The following is a 23,234-nucleotide window of genomic DNA, read 5'->3' on the forward strand; positions in this document are numbered from 1 at the left end:
TATTCCATTAATGCCAAAAGCAATGTGAGAGAGACAATTCAGGTCAAACACTTGTATTTAAAAGAGCTGAAACCTGCATTTTGTTGATTTATTATTTATTTATTTATATATGTATTTGTGTCAGAGTCAAAATACAATGTGCAGAAGCAAGCAAAAGTAAGAGATGTTTGCATGGAACACAATTGGAATGATGCTGGAATGATCAATAGCAAATGGCCAAAAAATGCAAACAAGCCTCAAACCACAGGCTAATCAATTTGGGTTTGACAAAGTTAAATGTCCTGCTTCAAATGGGTCACCATCCGGTTGCTGCCATCTCTGAATCACACGTTGATGGCCCACGGTTTGAAAGTTCCTGGCTCTGGAGTTGGAACCTTGGAGAGAAAGGACATAAAAAAGAACCTCAGCCAGTCAATAAAGCGCAGTAAGGCTGATGACTGATAACACCTCTGAGTACAGAATTATTACAGAGTTTTTAAAAAATGACAGTTGAAACATTTAATGAAAAGTCATAGAATGGAGGATAGATCAGAGTATGGGATTTAAGAACCAAATCACTCTCAGTATATTATATTTTTACACTGTCCTGTTTCAAAAGAGCCAGTGTGCCCGGTTTAAAAAGGGCCAAGGTTGCTTACCCCTAAAACAGGGTTTACAGTATGTTGTCTGTTGTTACTCATACATACACAGGTGTACTCTTAAAGCTTGCTATGGCCTTTTTTTGTTGTTGCTGAAAAATAAACAGGGTGGGGATTTGCAAATTTAGAGTAAATGCATAGAGATGAAAATTAGACAGTATCGATTATTTTGTGAAAATGTGCAAATGAGTAAAGTTAATGCCCCTTATGTGGAAAGTTTATACATTATTTGTATGTTCAAGCTTATTTGTGCATTGAAGGAAAACACTTACCCTGGGTTTTAATTGCTTAATTTAGAATTACTTAAGATGCCTTTAGAAGACTGCCCAAAAGACTAATCACAGAAATCTCTTTTGACCAGGGCTTGTGGTTCAAGTGTCAGGTGCTGTTGGTGGGGCAGTGGGCAGACGTACCATCTGGGTGAAGCGGTCCACGCAGGCCATGCGTATCCTCTCAGCGGTTGCCGGGGCATTCAGGGGGAAGCTGCTGCTCAGCCCGCTCTCTCTGCGGGCCGCCGCAATCGCCTCTTTGATAGCAAAGAAGATGGTACAGCCGAAGAACACAGGGGGCTCCCCAATCCCCTACAGGAACACAATCTCAGCATCAATATCCACCTCTTTAAAAGGTTAGCTATTGGTCCCATGTTACGCCTTAGAAAAATGACTCATAGTTCTGCTGCAAGGTATTCGGTTGCATGAAAGAATACAGACCAGCTTTACAAAGCTGATTCATAAATGCTTGATACAGTCACTCAGACACTTGCCCTGGGTTCTGTCCTATCATAGGATCATGCTGGGTTCCTTTTTACCCCTTCATGCAACCTTATTCTTGAGTGTTAACAGAGCAGTACAGTGTGATGAGTGTAATCCCTTGATACACTCACCTACGTATCTTTACACAAGTCCCACCAAGCAACAGCATTTAACGTGTGCCTGTTGGAACATAGGCAGGAACTAGGGCTATACTATATTCAACAGAAGCACCTTGATGACTGAGGCACATAGGAGCTCTCCTAGGGTCCTTTTAAAAGGTTGTTCATATCTTGCATTTACAGAGAAAGCAACATACAGACAAACTGGAATTCAAAAACATTGAGGGCATACTATAATTATACAGGCAAATTCCATTCCTATTCAATGTAAATTAATTTTTTAAGAGCCATTGTGGATAATTGTAGAATAAAATGCATATAAAATATCATAAAAGTAGTAGAATCAATATTATCATATATTGTTTGAATATGTTATATAATGCTTAAATATATTAAAGCACAGAAGTGCTCCGAATTTCCAGTTCCCTTTGGTCAGAGCTTACCTTGGAGGAGTAGATGGCATGGGGGTTCTGTGCGTTGGCCAGCAGGTGGATATTCATCTGGGGCGGGATGTCACACAGTGCTGGGATCTTGTACTGGGATGGCCCACGGGTCATCAGGCTGCCCTCAGGGGAGAACTGCAGCTCTTCGGTGGTGTAGAGGCCAATACCCTGTACAAAGCCACCCTCAATCTGAAAGCACACACATGAGGAGACTGTCCTTTTCAAGCCTTTTTTAAAAAAAATATTTGCCAAAGAAACATTTGAGGAATATTTGCAGAGCTACTTCCACGTGACTCCAATACTCCTGTCTTTTGTCATTTGATCTTGTGGCAGTTGGTATTATTGCTATATTACCTCTATAATTAAAAGCTAAATTGCAGCAGTAATGTAATGAACAGAATAAAAAAACAAACAATGACGACCCAATGTAGCAAATGTGATCCGATAGGCATAGCCCTATATAACATTTATATAATGAATTACTGTATATATCTTTTGTCTTAAGGCATATATGACTGCTGACACACCTGTCCCACATCAAGAGCTGGATTGAGGCTTCTCCCGACATCCATCACAATGTCAGTTCTTATGTTCTGCAACATAAATGGATACAGTTCACGGTACAGGTAAATGGGGAATACGGGACTACTATGATCTTTTCTCAGGTACATAGACTGGTGTAATACTTTATGGTCTCCTGTCAAACAGTCGATTTCCACTTCTGAGCAGCAAGCCCCAAAGGTGAAGTAGAAGTAGGCTCTCCCCTCGCTGTTCTCCCAGTCCACGTTTGTGTAAGGGCCCCTGCAATCAACATCACAATGGTACAATCCAAATTCCTGCTCCCCACGATTCTGTAATGACTATAAAAAGAATGTGCTGTGTTGCATCCTTTATTCTCCATTACAGGGTAATGCAAGGTCACTTACATGAAGAAGCCAGTCGCTGACAGGCTTATTCGCTGACAATAGGCCTCAACAATCTGTTGAAAAAAGAAGAAAGAAACTGTTGAAAGAAAGCACGTCCCCTAGTGTGTGTTTATGATGACAAAGCTGTATTTGGTGATCACGCAACTTGAGAATCGCTAATACCCAGGGCTAGTGATACACCAGAATTTAAACACCAGAGCCACACAGCCACACTCCGAGAATAGCTGTGTGTAATTACCAGTCGGGCCCATGTGTGTTTGGGATACTCTTTGATGACCGGCTCCAGTCGTTTCATGAGCTTTTCACAGGCGTCCTAAAATAAAGTGTCACCATTGTAAATATAACCATAAGAAATAAACAAAAAAGAAACAAAAATAATCAAAAGAAGAATTGATACAGTCTACTGCATTGCTTTTCTCTTTTTACGTCTCCCACCTCCCTCTTGTGACGGGTTAAAACACCCCATTTGCAATGTCAGGTAAGAGAAGCATCGAGAAAAGCAACAAGACCAATCTGTCAACACATTACATGCAGTGTGGCGGTGGATATGTGTGAACAGGAAGTGAGTTGTTCTTCAGGGGTACCACCTTCACAGCCATGCCCACAGCGTCCGTGCCGTAGGAGGCAGCAGATGGGGCAGCATTGGGGACATTCCCTGTGCACGTCTCTTTAATGTGGATTAAGGACATGGGCACCTTCAAGATGCGACTGGCAATCTGCATTAGACGGAGAAGAGGAAATTTCACACGTCTTTTTACCATCATTTTCACATTTGAAAATTTGTTCTTGTCCCTTTCAAATCATGCATAGCAAAACAGTGTATAAAATGCCTTTAGTACTGCCAAACGAAATGTAAATGTAAGTTATAGAAATGACCAAGATTGTCCTTACAATATAATAATGGATGGATGTTACAATAACTTGCAATCCTGATCGAAATTTATGCTGATCCAAATATATGCTGATTATAATCAATAACACAAATTATACACAAATTATATATCTACATTTTGGTGAGTTTCGCATGTTACAATTTGTTTTCCTGCCAACACAAATTGTATGAAAAATGTACTGTGTTTTAAATGCACACAACCAGCAATAGTAACAGACCCTGCACTGTGCTGGACAAAGCTGGATTGCTCACCTGCATAGCCTTTGTGTTCAGGCCCTGGCCCATCTCAGTGCCCCCGTGAGACACCAGCACTGAGCCATCCTTGAAGATGTTTACCAGTGCTGCACCCTGTGGGAGAGAAAGATGTTTGTTGTTAGCTAGGTCCTAAGTAGGTCCTGAGCTGAGAGGAGCAGTGTGACCTACTGTTCCCTGAAAGGGTAACTGGTTAGGGTCAGTAAAATTATGTGGTATCTATGTAAGTACTCGAAACTGATCCCTAGAGAATGTGATGGTTACCTATGCCAAGCAGACATCACGTACATGGCTAATTCAAGACCCATGTAGAAATTTGTGGTATGTGCAGTCAAGTACTTCCTCTAGTTGTAAATGCCTCGGCTGGTGTCACAACAGTAGGTGTCTTACAAAGCACTTGAAAAAAAAGCCTTTTAACCACATTAACACAAACATAATGGATAGAAAATGGCCACATCTGCATCACATTATAAAATAGCATTGAAAGTGGCAGAAGGGAGTAGTGTCTAAGGTCCTAGAAATGTTACAAATGGTTGCAGGTTCAAGTTCTACCATGGAGCTCTGCTGGTGTGACTTAAAACAAGGTTTGTAACCAGCATTGAATATTCTTAAATTCAGAAATTATTTAGCTGTCTAAGTGGATAATAATATAGTCATACTAATGAAAGAAGCATGATTTTTTACCTGGTTGTAGAACCACTTGGAGAATCCAACGCCAAATTTGATTGGCACAGCAGAAATTCCCCTCTTCTTCCAGCGGTTGTTGGCATTGAACTGGGCGATGGCCAGGCGGCGGTTGTTGTAGGCTGACTTTTCCAGACACTCCTCCCAGCAACGCACCATGTCACGGGGGGAGAAGATCTGTTTGTGGTGGCTGTAGGATGGCTCCTCCCTGTACATGTTAATGTCCCTCACCTACAGAGAAAGAGAGATTCAGGTTATACACTCCATTCAGCAGAAACTGGGCCTGCAGACATAGTGGCACATTGCACCCTGGACAAAGACATATTGTGTAAATTTCACCTAGGACCTTGAAACTGTGCCAAACAGATCAGCGTGAAACAGGGGTGTCTGTGCTCTGTTTAAGTTCCCTCTCTCATCTTTCACCTTTTCGGGTGGTAGGCCACACTTGATCGCCACCTCGTGAAGTACGCTCTCGATCATGGTCAGGCCCTGGGGACCTCCAAAGCCTCGGAACGCTGTGTAGGACGGCAGGTAGGTCTTGCACACCAGACCTCGCCCACGCAAGTTGGGGATCTTGTAGCCGTTGTCCAGGTGGAGCAGGGCTTTCTCCATTATCTGAACATAAAGGTCAGAAGTATCAAGTAATATGGTATATCTATCAACCTATCCATCTATTGCTGTATTTATATGACTGTTGAACTTACAAATGGAGACTCGTCCAAAGTGCACCCTCCGTTGCTGTACAAAGTCATGTCCACTGCCAATACTGTGCCATCATTCATAAATCCCACCTGAAACAAGACAGGGATTCGTTAAGAAAAAGGTAAAGATTAATAGAGTCTAAGCACTCCAAATCCCAGAAAGCCTTGCAGCTCCAACCTTGTACTTTCCCAGGAAAGGGTGTCGGCCGCTAGTAATCAACATGTCATCCCCACGGTCTAGAACACAGCGTACCGCACGCCCAGTCCTACAACAATGCAGACAAACATAAGTAAGCAGGAAATGCACAGCCTGTTTTCGGAGCCCAAAGGCAAATACTAAAGACTCACAAAAATGGCGCAGTGGAGCCAGACCAGTGTAGGGACATTTGCAGATTAGAACCTTTGGGGTAGCACTATTGTTAAGCAAAATACTTCAAGGACCTGAAATCTTAATTAAAATACCTAGCTGAATAAATATTTAATATGTAAAATGTAAGGTATGTAATTAAACCCTTGATAAGGGTGTCTCATGTAATGTTATGTAATATTCAGAGGTTTACTGAAGAAAATCACATCAGGTACCAAGCTTTTCCACTGGGAGGCACTGTTTCCCACAGAGTATAAATTGCATTTGGCCCCTGTGCCAAAGCTCACTGTGTTTCTTGTGACCAGAGCTGACTCAGATTGTGTTAAAAGACAAAAAAATAATTATAGTGTTAGTAATTTTAGCAAACATGTTTATTTATTTTACTTCTCATTAAGATTGGTATTATAGAGAAATACGGACACAAATAAGGAACTTGCCAGAAACATCATGGGTGCTGATTGGTCAGACTCTTACTTGTGTGCGGCAGTGGCCGTTATGGCGGAGAGGGAAGCGATTTTCATGACTTTGCCTCCAAAGCCACCTCCCAGTCTCTTCACGTGACAGGTGATCTTGTTGGAATCAACACCCAGCGTTATACCTACCACCTCCTGGTGAGAAACAACCAGAACAAAGTGAAAACATTATCTGATATGTTACCTGTTAACCTAAAGACCGGATAGCCTATGCCAGTACCGCAACACTGAGAAGTTAAAGCAAAAGGGCTAATACAGCTAAAAATTGTGGTCTCACAGATTTTTCTGTTCACACTGTAATATAATCTAGCTATCTAACTGAATATTTCTTATCAACAGATACAGTTGTATAATAATAATTTAAATTGATACTGCTATACCTTTTGTTCAATACTAATTTTCAGTGCAGTTTCTTTAAAAAGGGTGCGACAACAATTGCCTCTTATACCTGACTGAAAACTGCCATTTGAGGAAGGTATACAGAATCCTGCTAACATTTCAGTTCTTTATGACTTCTCCCTTGAGTAGATCTGACCTACGATAGGACCTGACCTGAGTGAAAGCTGCATGCTGGCTGGATGCGTACAGGTCCATCTCCCCATCCTCTCCTCGGGGGATAGCAATGACCCCCTGTGTTTCCATGTAGAAGTGCTCTTGACCCCCCATGTAGATCTCACCTGCGCCAAAAACCAAGAGGGACCCCAACCAGTTATGGACAACCCGGGACATCTGAGGCATCAATCTGGCAAAGTGGTTATCAGGGCATACAATCAGGAATTTACAATGGTAAATATGTGACCCTGCTATTAAACTACCCATGACCAGGAATCCTTCAGTAAATATTCAGATGTATATGTATATTTATACATTGTAACTTCATAAGAGATGTCAGTTCAGTAGACTCATAACAATAAACAAGGACCTACATAATGCGGGCTAAACCTGACTCCATCCAAATCAATGAAAGGCAGCAAAGGAAGTTAGTGGTTGGATGAACTGTTCTAAGCATTTCTGCTGTATAAATCAGCCATCAGCTTACCCTGTGTTTGGTACATTCCACTAAACACTTAGCCTGGCATATGTTTGAAAATACTTCTTGATTACTTCAGGAGGATGTCAAAATTCAAAATTAATTTCACGCTCCATTTTCAATCTACATTACAATTCTTGATGAGACCACAAATAATTATCTAGAGAACATCCTTAAGCAATATTTAAGAAATTCATCCTTTGTTCACTTGAATGCACAGCTCTGCTGATATATTATCTTCTGTCTAACCTTCAAGAATGCGGTCCACTTTCTCAAAGGCCTCTTCCACATTGCCCCTCTCCAGTTTCCTCTTTGGGTTGAAGAAAGACTCATGCTGAATAGCCTCCTGAATCATGGCCAAAAGACAACAAAGGACTACTTGAGTATTAAGTTGTGGTATTTTTACTGGTAGTAGCTGGATGTACAGTATTGCAGATATAATAACTGGACTTACAACTGCTACAAAAATCTCTGTGTTCTGAAAGAGTGAAGAGTAAAATGGCTATGCAAAAACTGTGGATTTAAAGTTGAGGAAACAGATGATGGTTATTTGATATCAATAGGTTGACGCACTGGACCATAACAACAACAAAGGTTCAACAGTGATATTAAGATGAAGACTGTGCTGTGCATGCTTCCATAATACTGTATGTGATTGCAACCAAGAAACCATCAAACTTTTTAAGGTAGAGACTGTGAATCAATAGAGCCCAATATCTAGAGCCGCTCCTGCAACATCATCACTACTGATAGAAGGTCTGTGTAAATGGATTACGTGCAAAGGCACATAGGTGACAGGTGTGTACCTCAATGGTGAAGAAGACTGGGGACAGGTCCTCGTAGGTGATTTGGACTTTCTCCGCCGCCCTTTTGGCCTGCTCCCTGGTTTCTGCCACAACTGCACCAATGATCTGCCCCACACAGATGGCCTACACAGGGAAATAGGTGGAGAAAGGAAAGTTAGTGGTGAAATGGAGACACATCTGTGTGTAGATACTAAAGGACACCTATGACTTTTTTCTGAAAATGATCATGTAACAGGTATGCTTAATTGGAGCTGAAATTTAAATTACATGTTCTCTGAAAAAAGTCAATGGATATTTAATAAAATTACCCAAGGAATAGTGTATGGTTGGGTGTACTAAAGATAGACTTAGTCAATGGCCCTTAAAATGTATCAGAATGAATTTATACATGCTTGGTACATCTCACTGTTCACAGTCCCTTGATTTCACATTCAAACAAAACAATCTTTTGAATCTTTTGTATTTTACTGGCTATAATTGAACATTGGCTTTCAGCTGACTTTTTCATGAACTCAAAGAAGTTATGTTGTTTTGTGCTTCACTTCCAAAAAGAAATGACCTTGTTCCTGTCCAACTTCTGCCAGACACGAAACGATTTGTTCATATGGACAGGGAGTGTGCATCACAACACCAGAGACTCATTCCAGAGTGAGTGTTTGAAAATATCACCAAGAACAGATCGCTGTCTCTTTTCTGTCTAAGCTGATGAATCATCTTCTCCCACTGAATTCACTGTTCATGCTTCATGGTGTATGGCATTGCACTGGAGATTTGTTAAATACAGAGCGCCCACAGGCATCAGTGCTGTACCGAGTGTGTTTCTGCATGTGCATGCGCATATTTCCGTGTGTATGCATGCCATATGGAGTCCTGGTAATATGTGCATGTTCTGTATTTCACTGTTAGTGATGGTTACATGTATCTGTACAGCCTGGTACTTGTAATTCTTGGCAATTGTTCAAATACAATAAAAATTTCAATCCATATATATATATATATATATATATTTTTTTTTTTTTTAATATACAATAAATATATTTTATTTATTATATATCCATGCATATTGGGTAGGGTATGTGTCCCATGTGTAGGAAATGTGTTTTTTTTCCTTGTCCAGGGACTCATAGCTAAAAGTACCATACCAGGGAAAGTGTTTCTCATATCTGAGAAATTCCAAATACAAGGTTTGTATATATGGCCTCATTTAATCTCACTTAAATGCAAGGGCTTAGTGTGTTTGAAAGGGAAGAGGAAACATTGAGGTTTGGGCTGCCTTTAAAGCGCATCTGGAAAGGATTTTCAGTGAACACAGTGTCTTGTGCCATGCAATGATACAATGTGGGCCCTGAACCCAACAGCTATTTTTTTTTTCAAAATTCTGATTCTATCATTTAACAAACAACCAGCCTTATCAAGAACTGAACAGACTTAATTCAAGACTTGCAACTGCTTTGCTGACCTTTTTGCTCCTTTGCAGTAAAACATCATTACTGCAGGAGACTCTTGCTTAATGACTCAGCCAGGCAGTCGGTAAGTGAGTGAGTCAGACCGCTTCGCAGTTAAGAAGTGCCACTCGCCTGCCAGACTGTGAAACAGCTGTAGCTTGAGCACTTATGGCAAGTAGATATCAGGCCTAATGGTCACTGCTTACACACTAGCCCATACAAGAGGATCATGGGTGGGGAGGCAGTGCCATACCTCCTCCTCGGCAAAGAGCTCCTCGGGGTCATTGAACCACAGCCTCCGGTTCTGACCAGGGACGTCACGAGCCGACACGAAGGTGATCACTCCGGGCATGCCCAGAGCCTCAGAGTCATCAATGGAGCTGTGATTTACACCCAGAAATTAAAATGACAAGACACGTCAATGATCCACTGTAAAACACAGGCATCGCTTAAAGATGAGGTCAGTCCCTTTTATGCTCTTGTTCTTTTATGCTCCTTTTATGAACCAAAAAGAGCTGAACATTTTAATGGGTTAGACCTGAGGCCTTCATTCATTATGTGCAATAGATTACATGCAGGGGTGACACTCACATGATTTTGGCATGTGCTCTGGTGCTGGTCACCATGAACAAGAAGAGCTCATCTTGGGTGGTGGGCAGGTCATCGTAGTATTTCGCCTCTCCTGTGGCCTGCTGGAATGAGGAATGGTGCACTTTGGGACGGCCCACTGGGTCTTCAGGGGACTGGCTCTCAGAAACCAGCTGAAGAGGGAGCCAACACATGTGGTAAGGTGAAACTCTAAGAAGAACTCTGACCTGGTCATATGAGTTTTTTTCTAAAAACTGTCTGCAACCTCCACACTAAGCCTATTTTTATGAACAATAAATTTATTTGGGACAAAATGATATTGTGGGTGGTGGAAGGGCGTTTGGATCAACACACCTGATAAGATTGGTGTCCCTGTGGCACCTCATTCTTGAAAGGTTTCAGTGCGCTGAGGTACTCCAGGGGCAGGTCACTGACCCCAACACCCTGCAGGATAAATACAGAGCTACAGTCACCTTCACACACTGGCTTTGGCAGGCACATCAGACACGCATTGTTCTTGTCATTTATGTGAACAGGATCACATGTTCAGAGTTAACTTTCACAGTGAAAGTGTTTGGTTTGGACTTACAAAGCAGTTATAAAATCAGCCCTACAAGGGCCATTTGCTTGGCACTTTCCTTGAAATGTGCACCCAACTGCTACTTTTACTAAGGCTAATTTTCAACTTCTTGCCAGTGTATTTACAGTTTATGTCAAGATTAAATTCCATATGAATCTTACATGATGATTGTAAAGTAATGTAACCCTTGATGTCCTTTAGGGCCCTGATTGGCCTTACACTTCCTGTGTCCCTGCTTATCACCATACCCTCTGTCTCAGCTCCTGTAGGACCTGCATGTAGAACTTGAAGAGGAAGCTAAGGATCAGGGTCTTGCGGAATTCCACCCTCCCACCATGAGCAGAGGGAGACAGGGCAACCTCATCTCCAAGCAACTGGCATGCCTCCCCCAGTAGATCCTCGTCCCAAGCCCTGAGGGACCAAATGCAGGTGTTTTGATGGAATGTATGTAATGTAACAAACGTCCTCACCCAGGCATAGGCATTAACATAGCAATCAGCAGTAAAGCATCACATAAATAGGCATGCTAGGGGAGGCAGTGCAGCATAGTGGTTAAGGAATAGGACTCGTAACTGAAAGGTTGCTGGTTCAATTCCCTGCTGGGGCACTGCTGCTGTACCCTTGGGCAAGGTGTTGAACCCACAATCGATTCAGTAAACATCTAGCTCTAAAAATGGATCGTAAAAAACTGTAACTAATATAAGTTGCTCTGGATAAGAGTGTATGCTAAATGCCAATAATGTAATGTAATAATCCCTCAGGCACAAACCCAGGCATTACTTGGGATGGCACAGGACAGCATCACAACGTGTTAAATAAACATGATCATCCTGGTACTTTCAGTAACTCAACAGTGAGCAGCAAAGTGTTACAATGTGTTCCATAAACACAATATCCTGATGATTATCACTTACAGTAAGTCAGTGATAAGCAGCAAAGCATGACAACATGTTTAATAACAATGATCAATGAGTCGCTTACAGTAACTCATGGTAATGCAGCACAGCATCACAATATATTTTTAGAACATAATCTCCAAGTCCCTTACAGCAAGTCACTCTCTTTTTCAAAACAGACAAGGTCCAAAGTAAAAGCAACACTTTCATAAAGCATACAATACACAGTGAGGGTGATGGTAGCTCATGCTTCAAGGATAGGAGAGATAAGCTGTTATCTGGATTCATTTTTGGCATTAAAATCCAAAGCATGCACTGGAAGATAATCATTTTACTTATTTAATCAGGAAGTAAAATCATTTATAAACATTTCAAAATCTTTCTAATGCATTGTGTTTGTTGGTGTCTTTTGTGTTCCAGGACCTTTTGGCCTTGTAATGAAAGGCTCCCCTTCCATACTGCCAACACGAATAATAATCCTTCATCCATTCATCCATTCAGTAATCCATTTATGGCTCCTTTTTTATGGAATTTGTGTAGCATATCCTCCTCAAATGCAAAGCAGAGATGTTCCCTCTGGGACTTCCTGAATCCAGCGCTCTATCCTCCGCTCCACACCACAGAATAAATCTCTCTTTCTACTTTTATCTCTAGCATCAGATCTGCATGTCATCATGAGCAAACACTTCCTGGAGATGTTACTGTATTTCTCATTCGCAAATGCAATCAATCAAGATACTGGGATGGAAAATAAATCCAACATTTTGAAAGCAGGAGGGGTTTCTCTGCTGAGTTTTGCTGATGTCATTTCTGTTGTTATAAGGACCAAAATTTCAAGTGCCATTATCAGTAAGTCTGCAGCCATCAGTTGATACACTGATACACATTGGTAGGAAGAGAAATTTTGTGAGAATGGGGGGGCTCATACCGGCCAATGAGCTCCTCACAAGTGTGTCTGGTCCTGACCAGCGTGGGTCCCACACCTCCATAGTAGATGTTCAGGGACTTCACCACATCCGTGTCTTCCCTGAACACTACTTTCATCCCGGCATTGACGATAGAGAAGGCAAACTCCCTGCGCTGGGCCTGACGGAAGGCGGAGACAAACTCCCACTGTGGGAACACAAGACAAAAGGGAGATGTCACAGCACGCTCCTCAGGGGATCCCCATTTTAAAAGGCATCTTGGCTGTTCTATATAAGAAAAAAAAAAAAACAAAACTCTGGGAACATCTTGGCAGGATGTTCCAAACTTTCATAAATTAGTCCCATGAGGGCAAGTTATATTGTGTGTGCTTAGCATGTTCAGCTAAGCACTTGTCCTGGGCTTCAACTTCCAATGTCTTACTGATTTTATCTAATTTCAAGTTCCTGTTAGATATACATATAACAAGAAGGTTAAGCCACACACATTTCCAAATGACCAACCCTCGAAGGCTTTTAATAGTTTCATTGTTTGAAATGTTTAGTCAACTGTTGTGTTGAGTGAGCCCTTGATCCTCATTATCATGTAGTAATGTACCCTTTCTGGTCAAGTTTAAAATAGAATTCTGGGTAAAGCCCACCCTGTGACTACCGTACATCATATAATATGACCTAGGTCTGGCAGAATAAAGCATGAGTGGAGAAATATAGGTAAAAAGACCATATAACGGTGGTATATTGTACAGTATACCATGGATATGCAAGAATAACATGATGTTTGTCTCACTGGTTTGGAGTGGGGGATGTGGACAGAGAGGAGGACTTCATCGGGCCTAAGACAGGTCTTCCCCAAGCCTGTGAAGAACTCCTCATTCAGAGGGACCTCTCTTGTCCCACCTGCAAATGGCGGAGGACACACAGTTATACACAAAATAAACCCACAATAAGGAGAGTTCCTGGCGAGAAAGCAAGCCAAGGAATGCTGTCATTGGAGGACAAGTTAAAACAGCACGGAAAAATGCTGAACACTGTGTGAGCCTTGATACAAATGCACAGAAGTGAAATCTGTGTGTGTGATACCAATTTAATAAGCACACAAGCTGTGAGGTGTTGCACAATGGAATGTGAACAATGGTGCACTCTGAGGGACAAAAATATGCAAGTCATGTACCCAGTGCATTGATTCATTCCCAGGTTAGCCACAGCTGATTGTGCGGAGTGAGGTGATTACATTACCTTTAGAAATGACCAGCAGGCTACAGTCCGCAGCAGCCAGGATGCTGTTGAGATCGTACTTAGGGTTGGCACTCAATATGTTGCCCCCGATGGTCTGGTAATAACAGTGTGAGAGATATCAATAACTTATGAGACTAATGGGGTTATTATGATTATTTCATGAGCCCATGCCCATCCTGATTAATTTTTTAATCACTGCATGTCAACCTCTCAGATGATGGTCATTAAGTAAGCATTGGTTCATAGTTTCAGATCAGCTTTCTCAGACAGATCTTGGCCTGTTCTCGTAATCTATGACTATGACCCTTTTGAGGAGGGCTTCTCAGCTGGAAAACTAACTGAAGGTCAGTAGTCAGCATGGCCTGTTATTTTTACATTATACAATAGTGCATATTGGGTACCAGAATCCCTCTGATAACATTCCTAGGACAGATATAAATTTCATTATTTATTTAGCTGATGCCATTTTCTGAGGTGACATGCATAGCATTCATTTTGACCATTATCAGTTTTGTTCTGCTGGATGCTTGCTGAAGCAATGCCCTGAATTCCTCATGTTGTCACATGACTGAGCGATGAAGCGGGAGACAGAGGAGTGTGTCACTGAACTCACCGCCATGTTGCGGATTTGTTTCCCGGCCAAGCAGCGGAGGGTCTGCAGCAGGGCCTGGTAAACCTTACTCTTCTCCTGATCCAGCTCCTGCACCGCCCTCTCCAGCTCGTCCTTCACTGTGGACAGGCTGCAAGCTGCCCCCACGGTCACACCTGCACATGATGACACAAGACGGCAATAAGGTCACTGGGCGTGCCAATCACATAACGTGTGGACAAGTCAATCTCATTTATGACCTTAATTATGGTCTTGCATATATGTTGCTGTTATGAATAACAGGGCCTTTTGAAGGGAAGACATACTGTAGATAAGTGGACCCCTGAAATTATTCCAATTGGTTTGACTTTGTTCTCTGGAAAAAAAAAGTTGTTAGTATTTCATTAACAAACCCAGGTAATGTGCTTGTTCAAAGTAGCAATCATGCATTAATTAGATGCCCTTAATTTGGCAGCATTAAAAATGCTTTGTACGTCCAAAAAACAGTGTTTCTGGGTTTATTCCTTCTTAATGCCTGAATTTCAGTTCCCTTAGCCAGATTTGTTAGTACTGCATTTATGTCCCTTTTGTTTTGGCCTAAACTGACAAAAGACACATGGAAATGATATCTAAAGCTCATATCTCAGAACTGGAAAATATCAAGCCCTCTATGATTTTAAAAAGTCTTTCTCAGATTTAGCTCATGTAATGAGGCAGTGAGAGGGAGAGAGAGAAAAAAACGACAATGTTACATAACATGCTTTTTGCATACAGCCTGAAATATGCGTCAGACATGTTCCACCTACACATTCTGGACAAGCCACAGCAGTGCTGAAAGGGGAGGGGAGGGCCGCTGACGTTAGCATGCAAAATCTGTCAGCAAGCCATGTACAACCAGCACTGAGAGCAGACTGAGCAGGGGAGACAAACCGACAAGTCTTTGCCTGTGCACAATCTGTAACGCAAAACTCTTTGAATATATTTTCTAATGAGCACTGAACAACACTAAAAAGAAGGGAAACTGGATAGTTGTTAAATGGAAAAAACCAAACCTTGGACTTAATGAGACAATCCTTGGGACAGCGCTGAATTTCTCATCATAAGGGTCAAGTAATGCAATGCTGCGTCCTTGTGTACTGGATGCCCTGTTCAGATTCTTACATATACAGTGATATGTGAATTGCCTTGCAGTGAGTCATAGAGCTGACGCCTAAACTCACCGCTCTTTCCCCTCTTTATTGCGCGCAGTTCCAGAACTCTCCCAGGCGAGATGACCACTGAGTGATGCACCCCCTTCAGCATCATATTAGGGCCTTTGGACGTAAAACGTGGACACAAATGGATGAGTAGATAATACTTTTCAAGCCTTATCGCTGTTGAACTGGCTGGTGATACATCTCAATTACATTCATCTAGACATGTGGAGCCTCACATTGGATGCTGAAGTTTCCATGGAAAGAAGAGGAAACAACTTTGTTGCTGTGCAAGGATCATCTGAGCAGATTTTGCTTTTTTTCAATTCACTGGTGGTGCAAGGGGAGAAAGACACTTGACTGAGACAGTAGTTTCTTTATACTGGAAGGGGCAAAATGGAAGCTCTATTCACGCACCCACAGTCGTGTTTCCCACCACCAACGGTGCGTCAGGGTGTGCCGCTTTGAGCTCCAACAGGTCAGACAGGTCCCCTGGGGAGATCCATGTGACCCTGTCGCTTTGGAAATACAGACGGCTGCCATCTTTTCTCTGTGCCATGAGCTGTTGAACAGAAACAGATAAGGGGATGTCTTTGACTCCAGGTCGCCAAGACAAGCTAATATGTGAACAATGAGGAATACTGGATTTCGGGAAGATTGCTCACCATCAGCTCAGGGGGAAAAATTAGGTCCTGGGAGGGGTCGTGGGGCAAGACATCGTCCAGGCAGAATAACTCATCTGAAATCTGTGGTAGCAGGAGAATCACAGGTCTCATGAGAATACTTACAGCACATTTTTAAAATGTACTTAGGGATAAGGAGTGACTGGAAGAGGCAAGAATGCCATAGCTTAGCATTTGCATTTTTCCATTCATCAAACGTCCCTACCCACCTTTTGATTTACAAACAACGTTTTATCAAAAACCTTAAAAGTCACTACAGGCTCTTATCGAAAAATTATCAGTAGTGTGACTCCAACAGTTTGACTCTAACTCTAAAATTGTACAAGTACATCTAATTAGTGTTCACTGAAAAGATCCATGAACATTTGATAACAGATTCCAGGGAAAGTCCTACCAAACACACACTAAATCAAGAGCCCTTACATGGCTGATTTGTATATGTTCAAATCCAGGTATTGTCATGCCTGAGTTTTATTTTCTCGCACAGCTGCTCTTTGTGCCTTTGAGACATGAGAGGATGACCAAAGTCTGACTCACGTCGGCATCCTCGCCCTCGTCCTGGTGCGTAGTGCCGTTCTCCATGCAGCACTTTTTGACTCCCTCCCCATTCTGGCAGCAGTCTGAAGCCTGGGGGATAAACATTTGCGGAGAGTAGGGAGGGAGGTGGGGCATCGTAATCGAAAAGAAAAGTACAAACAAAACTGCATTACACGTCAACCACAGCTGAAAAAGCAAACAGTCGATCGAGAGCCATGCGGCTCACATCAGGGTTACGCAAGCAAACTTGATGTCACTCACACCGCAGAATGTCTTGAACCCATCAATGATTGGTCTGTAACCGGTACAGCGGCAGAGGTTCCCTAGAGGAAAAAGAGAAGGAGATGAGAGTTTCCACAAAGACAATTTACAGTGTCCGTTTCAAAGATGACTGTAATCGGGCACCCATCCCAGATAGAAAATGAGGATTTGGCTGACATCATTTCCACTTAGAGGAAATCATCCCAAAAACATCTGATACAAAGCCTATTGGCTATTGGTAGATCTTAGCAAGTGGGTGGGTTAAACAGTTATGTTTTATGTTTATGTTTTTCCTTTTCAGGAATAATGTGTGTGTGGTGTCAAGATGTTGTCACTAGCTTTCTGCTAATGTCTCTGTTGTTGCCCCTGGTGTTCAACAGCGATGAGTGAGATGATGGCTTCTACATTGCATTACATTCATTTAGCAGACACTCTCATCCAGAGAGACTTCCAGCACAAGATAACTTGTCTAACCATCCAAAGTATATGAGCAACAGTGCTAGAATTGATTAAAAGCAGACCAGCAAGTGTAAGCACAGCAACATCTTACCCCCCAGGGCCTCCTGGATGTCCTCTACAGTGGGCTGGGGGCGGTTCCTGAGCAGGGTGTACATGGACATCACCATCCCCGGGGTGCAGAACCCACACTGAGATCCGTGTGCCTTAGCTATGCGCTCCTGAAGCAACATGAAAGCATGTGAGTATCCAGCCACAGAGAGGATGCTGGGGCACACAGCTGCACCCAGGCCCACCCCCCTCTTCCCTTACCTGCACTGGATGTAGTTTGGTCTTAGTGCTGCCGATCCCTTCCACTGTCACCACAGCCATGCCGTGCAGGGTACAGATGGGCAGCAGGCAGGCGTTCACTGAGTAGTGACTGGGGGACACAGTCAAGGAAGTGCAGTAGTCAATAAGAAATAGTATAAACATGAACCGGAAAGAATGGGGACAGTGCAGCATAGTGGTTAAGGAGCAAAAAAAAAAAACTGTAAACAATGTAAGTCCCTCTGAATAAGAGTGTCTGCTTGGTGCCAATAATGTAATTTAATGTAAGACTCTGAACAGTTCTTCGTGCGGTCTTCATATTCTCTCCATATGTCCTCTCTCTCCCATTTTCCAAAGTTGTTGGTTAAATGGTGAAGGATACAGAACTGTGTCCTGGAGTGGGTCATACCGGGACACCATCACGGTGCAGGCCCCACACCCCCCACTTCCACAGCCATACTTGGTACCGGTGAGGCGCACTGTACAGAAGGAGTGTTAACATGACACAGCAGGTCACCCATCATAAGGCACGATATACCCAGAGCTAGAATTCTGCCCAGCTTAGCACGAGTTCAACAAAAAATTACAGTTCTTTTTCAAATTCAAGCTGTAATCATGCATATTCAGGAAGGTATCATAGTGAAGCGCTGACCCAACCCTGACCCAACCCTTTAATTTCATGTCTGCCATGTATTTTAACATGGATCGATAATCGATCACCAAGGAACTCGTTTCCCAACATTTTTGCCAGCAGGCAAAGACGCCCGGCTATGATCTGCCATAACGTCATCTGTCACACCCTGAAAAGTCTTGTGATCTCCTGTCTGTAATAACACAAAGATTGATGTTTACACAAGCCTCAGTGCTCGCACGCCTTTATTGTGCTCAATCGGTTTGCTGAGGCTTGTTTGTTCTGTGTCCTCCTCTGTGGCCTTGCAGCTCTGTGTGTCTCTGTCTCTATGCGCTCCTTGTTCATTTTATCTGAATAGAACAGTTCTTGGCCCGCTCTTACTATCATGGTGTTCAACACAGCTAAAAACGTCACGCACCCTATTTTCTGTCAAAATCTGTTTGGTTGAAAAACTAAAACTTCTTTCTAATTTACATGGAGGTGTTAACACTCTGCTTGTTTAGTGTGTAGAGTGTAACCCAGGTGAAACAAAATCAGTATGTTGACTTCAATCTTGGATACGTGAAATTTATATTACTCTTCTGCGTTGAAATATAGACTCTTCCACAGAAACAGATTGGGCCTTTAAGGCGACCTTGTATTACCATGAAGAGGATCTGAACCATGACACCATCTGACGTGTATGAGCCTTGATAATTTTTATTTTTTTCACACTTTGCTTCAAGTGATGTGAATGTCACCAAAATGACTGAATGTGAAATAATCTTGCTGTAAAATAGAAAATGGCAGTAAAAAATATAATGTTTTCACCGTTTTTACACAGACCTTGAAAATGTACACAAAGAGCAGTTAACGGTGGCAGGATTCACAGCACAGCTGCTTGCCTTTGTGTTTGTTCTGTAACTAAGCTGAACCTTGCATCGTGTATCATGTGATCCTTACCAACTGGCTGAAACTAGGTGAGACAAAACAAACTGTTCTGCTGTGAGAGATTCTCATGCCAATTCAGCAGTCTTTGTTATTGTTAACTTTTTTCACTGGCTTGCAGCAATAAATAATAATAATGAAAAACCAGATGATTTTGAATTGTATTTCCTTTTCCTTTCCCAATAACTGCAAGCCTGGACTGGCCTGAGCACAGAAAACATCAAGATGCTTCTGTTTATGAATTGGTACCTTTCCTCCTGAGATAGTTGAGGAGCATTTCTTCAGGGTCTGCATTCTTTTCAGTGATCTGCAATGCAAACAAAATCACCAGCACTTAAAGGCACCTGGGATGTTCACAGAAAATCAAACCCAGGAAAAATGTTTGGTTATACATATCAAGCATTTGTGCATCAGCAATGTAAGGACCACTATTCTGCAGCGTGCTTGGTAAATCCAAAGACAACATTTTCTCAAGGGTTAGCTTTGTGACTTTTCAAGGAGACTTTAAATTAATTTCAAGGTCTAATTAGATGTACATCTTAATGATAATTGTAATGTAAAGCTCTGAAAAACAAACTTGCATGTCTGTTAAAGTGCTCTCATTCTCTTTTGCACAGCTGGTGTCATGCTGCTTTGCCCTGGCTAAGATTTACAGGGAAAGCATTAAGAATCATTTCTGACATAACTTTCCACAGAAACATTATTCTCCCAATCAGTTATGCAAAAGGCTGGCGTGCTGCACATTGCTGCCTACCACACGCCACTTCACTTATTCACTCAGTACATTAGTTAACTGTATGAGACAGACTGTATTTACTGCATGGCAAATTTACATGGAGCATTAAACTGTTTAAGGACACCTGAATTGTATTCTACTATTCATGGTTCACACACATGGCTAATAATGTGTTTGTGGTTTTGATGTGTGGCTGTGAAAATGTGTCATTAGGATGTGAGATTATTTTTCTGGTTCATCCAGGAAAATTGCTTATCATACTCTGGAAAGCACAGGGAAGAATAGCTTTGGTTACAAAGGAGTTCCTCCATTAAAAAAAAAGAAAACCTCTATGATTATATTTTAATGAGTGTTGGCTGTTGGTGAAACATGGTTCTGCGATCCACCCTGGCTCTGAAGAGCTGGAGGGGACAGCGTGAGGAAAATGCTAATGTGGACGGCGAAGGAAATTAAATGAATGCCCTGCTGAGGCAGCCAGTGCACATTTCCTTCACAGCACAAAGACCCGTGGAAGCAGCTCTGCATCGGAGAGGGTGGCTGAAGGCACAAGGCGTCGGCTGACCGCAGATGAGTTTCTGCCACATTGCTACACAAACTCAAGAGCCTTTTCACAAACAGTCACTGTGCGACAAATAACACGTTACTGATTGGAGTAGGAGGGAGAGGTGGGAGGAACCAGGACAATAGCTCCTTTGTTCCAGGAAACTGTGACCACAGGCATGTGTAGCATCAGGAGACATCAAACATGGCAGAAATTATATGTGATATTTAAAGTTGTGGGGAAGGGGGTGACTTTATTAAAATGGTGTCCGCATCAAATGCAGAGCATTATGTGTGACAGACTGGGGCCCTTGGTCAAATGCAGATCTACAGACAGCAAAGCATACGGAAGTGAGCAGCTGACCGTCATGTGCTATGACATTGCGGTCAATGACGGAGCCGCTGTGGGATAAGATCAAGCATGTGGCACAGGACTGGACAGTTCCTTGGTGAGCTGCACTGGGTGTGAACTTATATGCATTCTCCAGAGATTGTCTTATCTTACCATGGCTGGTGACATGGGAGGAAGCGCACATTTGTCAATGAAATGGAGGCAATCAGCTCACATGAAACTGATCCGAAAACAGATAATGTCTAAAAGCAGAAGTACCTAAATAATGCTTTGGATGAACTGGCAGTTGCCTTAGCAACAAAAGGGAGCATTGCACGTAAATAAAAACTCAGATACCATCTTAATTTAGAGCTATATGACGTGATTATTTTTCTTGAATACTTTACCTTTTCTCACTACACCATTGAGTACAAAACATACAGAATTGTGCTTTTTTTAAAATCTAACAACCATCAAGCAATAATTGTAAGAGACTATCCAAAGATAAAAGAAGATGTCTCACAATTGTGTCTTGAGGATTCTTCTGGCATGGGCATTTGATACTTTGACAATTGAGCTAGTATGACCATCTTCTGATTTATGTCATTTATCACACCGTGAATCGCATAGGAAAGGTCTATATGATTCATGGTTCAAAATTGCATCTGAACTCTACTTGTCACTGGTGATATACCATGTTGGCCAATTTGGCTGTGTTTTGGCACAAAGTACCGTCTGCGTTCACCCTTTAATGTGATTTTTTTTAAAAAATGACAAAAATCCTCCACTAAATTGATTGTTCAGTCAGTGAGATTAAAAATCTGAATCTGGAAAAAATCTGAACCATTACATGCCTATGGCATGTTTGATGTTCTAAACTAGAAGATTACATCCCCTGTGCCAACTCTGTCATATCTACTTTTAAGGCAGTGGTGATTTGCGTGATCAAAAGGCACTGAAATGTAGGCCATACAGTTCTTCATCAAGGATTTGGAAATTCTCAATCTTAAGTGAATTCACAGCACTCTGTTTTACATAACTGAATTTGTCATTAGTATCCAATTCACAGTCAGAGCTGAGAGCAGACAGCTTGGAACACAGCTTGTTATCTGTCACGTTGAAACAAATCTGTGTTAAATGCTCCCCCCACATACAATAAGTGAAATCACTCAATTTATGGCATAAATATAAATCATAGATAACAAGGGTATTTCACAGACATTTATGAATGCTGACCCCAACAAATGAAAACAATGAATGACAAAATGTAGGATGTTTTATAACAGCACTCAAGGAAAAATCTGAAATATCACCTATCCATGCCCATTTATTTTGTTTAATCCTTCATTATATACTACATTCAGCGCTGACTCCTATATTCTGATCTTAGAAATGGGTAGAATCCTTACCTTCTTCCCATTAATGAAGAAAATCAGCTCACTGCACTTGATGTGAGAGGACATTACGGAGACACTCGGACTGACCACAGTTCAAGGGTTCGCTCAGCTTTATTCCTGAGCCACTTCCACAGAATTGGGGTTGAATAACATTGAGATGGCCTGTTGTCACATGCCAGGACCCTGACAATCGGTTTCACACAAGAAGCACATAGAATCTATCACGATGTGACACCCATTATCGCCTTCTCACTGGCTCAGGCAAGGCCTTAAACTGGCACTCTCTATGATTTTATTCTCCACTTATGTGGATGGTTTTGAGACTCTCAACTTTACACTGGCATTATAGATTAATTTAACAACCCCCCCCCCCCCCCCTCCAATATATATATATATATATATATATATATATATATATATATATATATAAATGTGTGTGCGTTAGATTCAGCAGAGATGTCAGGTCACTGTTTAGTTTTCTTAACAATAAAAAAGAGTCACAATTACTGTGTATATATTTGCTAACAACAGTGTGACAATTAAATAATAGTTGTCATTGTTTTGGGTCAATGACAATTAAACATGCACATTTTCAGTTGTTAATTATTCAGTTCTTGAATCAGAGAACTAGCTGTAGAGATTCTGTTAATTTGAATGAATTCATAATACGTAACATCTTGCAACTCCGTTTTCCACTTGTGTAGCCACTCAGATGAAATTCAGAATCTCTTATTTCAATAGATGAATTGGCATCTTGTCAAACAGCCAACCATCTTATAACAATCAATCATGGCAATCTGGTACAAATCCTAATAATTTTCAAATGCAACGACGACTACATTTTAACTTAAAACTTTTAACTTAAAAACGCAACAGCAATGAGGAAAAAGGAA

The 23,234-nt window shown here is 41.8% G+C and overlaps 1 protein-coding gene across 1 annotated transcript; it reads right to left on the reverse strand.

The window, feature by feature from the left end:
• Positions 1-125: 125 nt before the first annotated feature.
• Positions 126-22,407, reverse strand: aox5 (aldehyde oxidase 5). Its single transcript, XM_036545639.1, has 35 exons — positions 22,354-22,407; positions 19,587-19,644; positions 18,162-18,258; positions 17,783-17,891; positions 17,565-17,691; positions 17,015-17,076; positions 16,754-16,843; positions 16,199-16,279; positions 15,951-16,095; positions 15,561-15,653; positions 14,365-14,516; positions 13,752-13,845; positions 13,303-13,412; positions 12,521-12,705; positions 10,945-11,107; positions 10,471-10,560; positions 10,120-10,289; positions 9,782-9,908; positions 8,084-8,206; positions 7,527-7,623; positions 6,800-6,924; positions 6,249-6,382; positions 5,586-5,673; positions 5,411-5,497; positions 5,130-5,321; positions 4,707-4,937; positions 4,023-4,118; positions 3,466-3,594; positions 3,117-3,191; positions 2,879-2,931; positions 2,639-2,753; positions 2,480-2,545; positions 1,953-2,141; positions 1,052-1,219; positions 126-374 (listed from the first exon to the last, which is right to left on the reverse strand). Exons 1-35 carry the CDS (start codon positions 22,405-22,407, stop codon positions 324-326), a joined length of 4,026 nt encoding a protein of 1,341 aa, XP_036401532.1. The 3' UTR covers positions 126-323.
• Between the last annotated feature and the right edge of the window lie 827 nt (positions 22,408-23,234).

The sequence above is a fragment of the Megalops cyprinoides genome, chromosome 14 (assembly GCF_013368585.1).
Source record: "Megalops cyprinoides isolate fMegCyp1 chromosome 14, fMegCyp1.pri, whole genome shotgun sequence".
NCBI lineage: Eukaryota > Metazoa > Chordata > Actinopteri > Elopiformes > Megalopidae > Megalops > Megalops cyprinoides.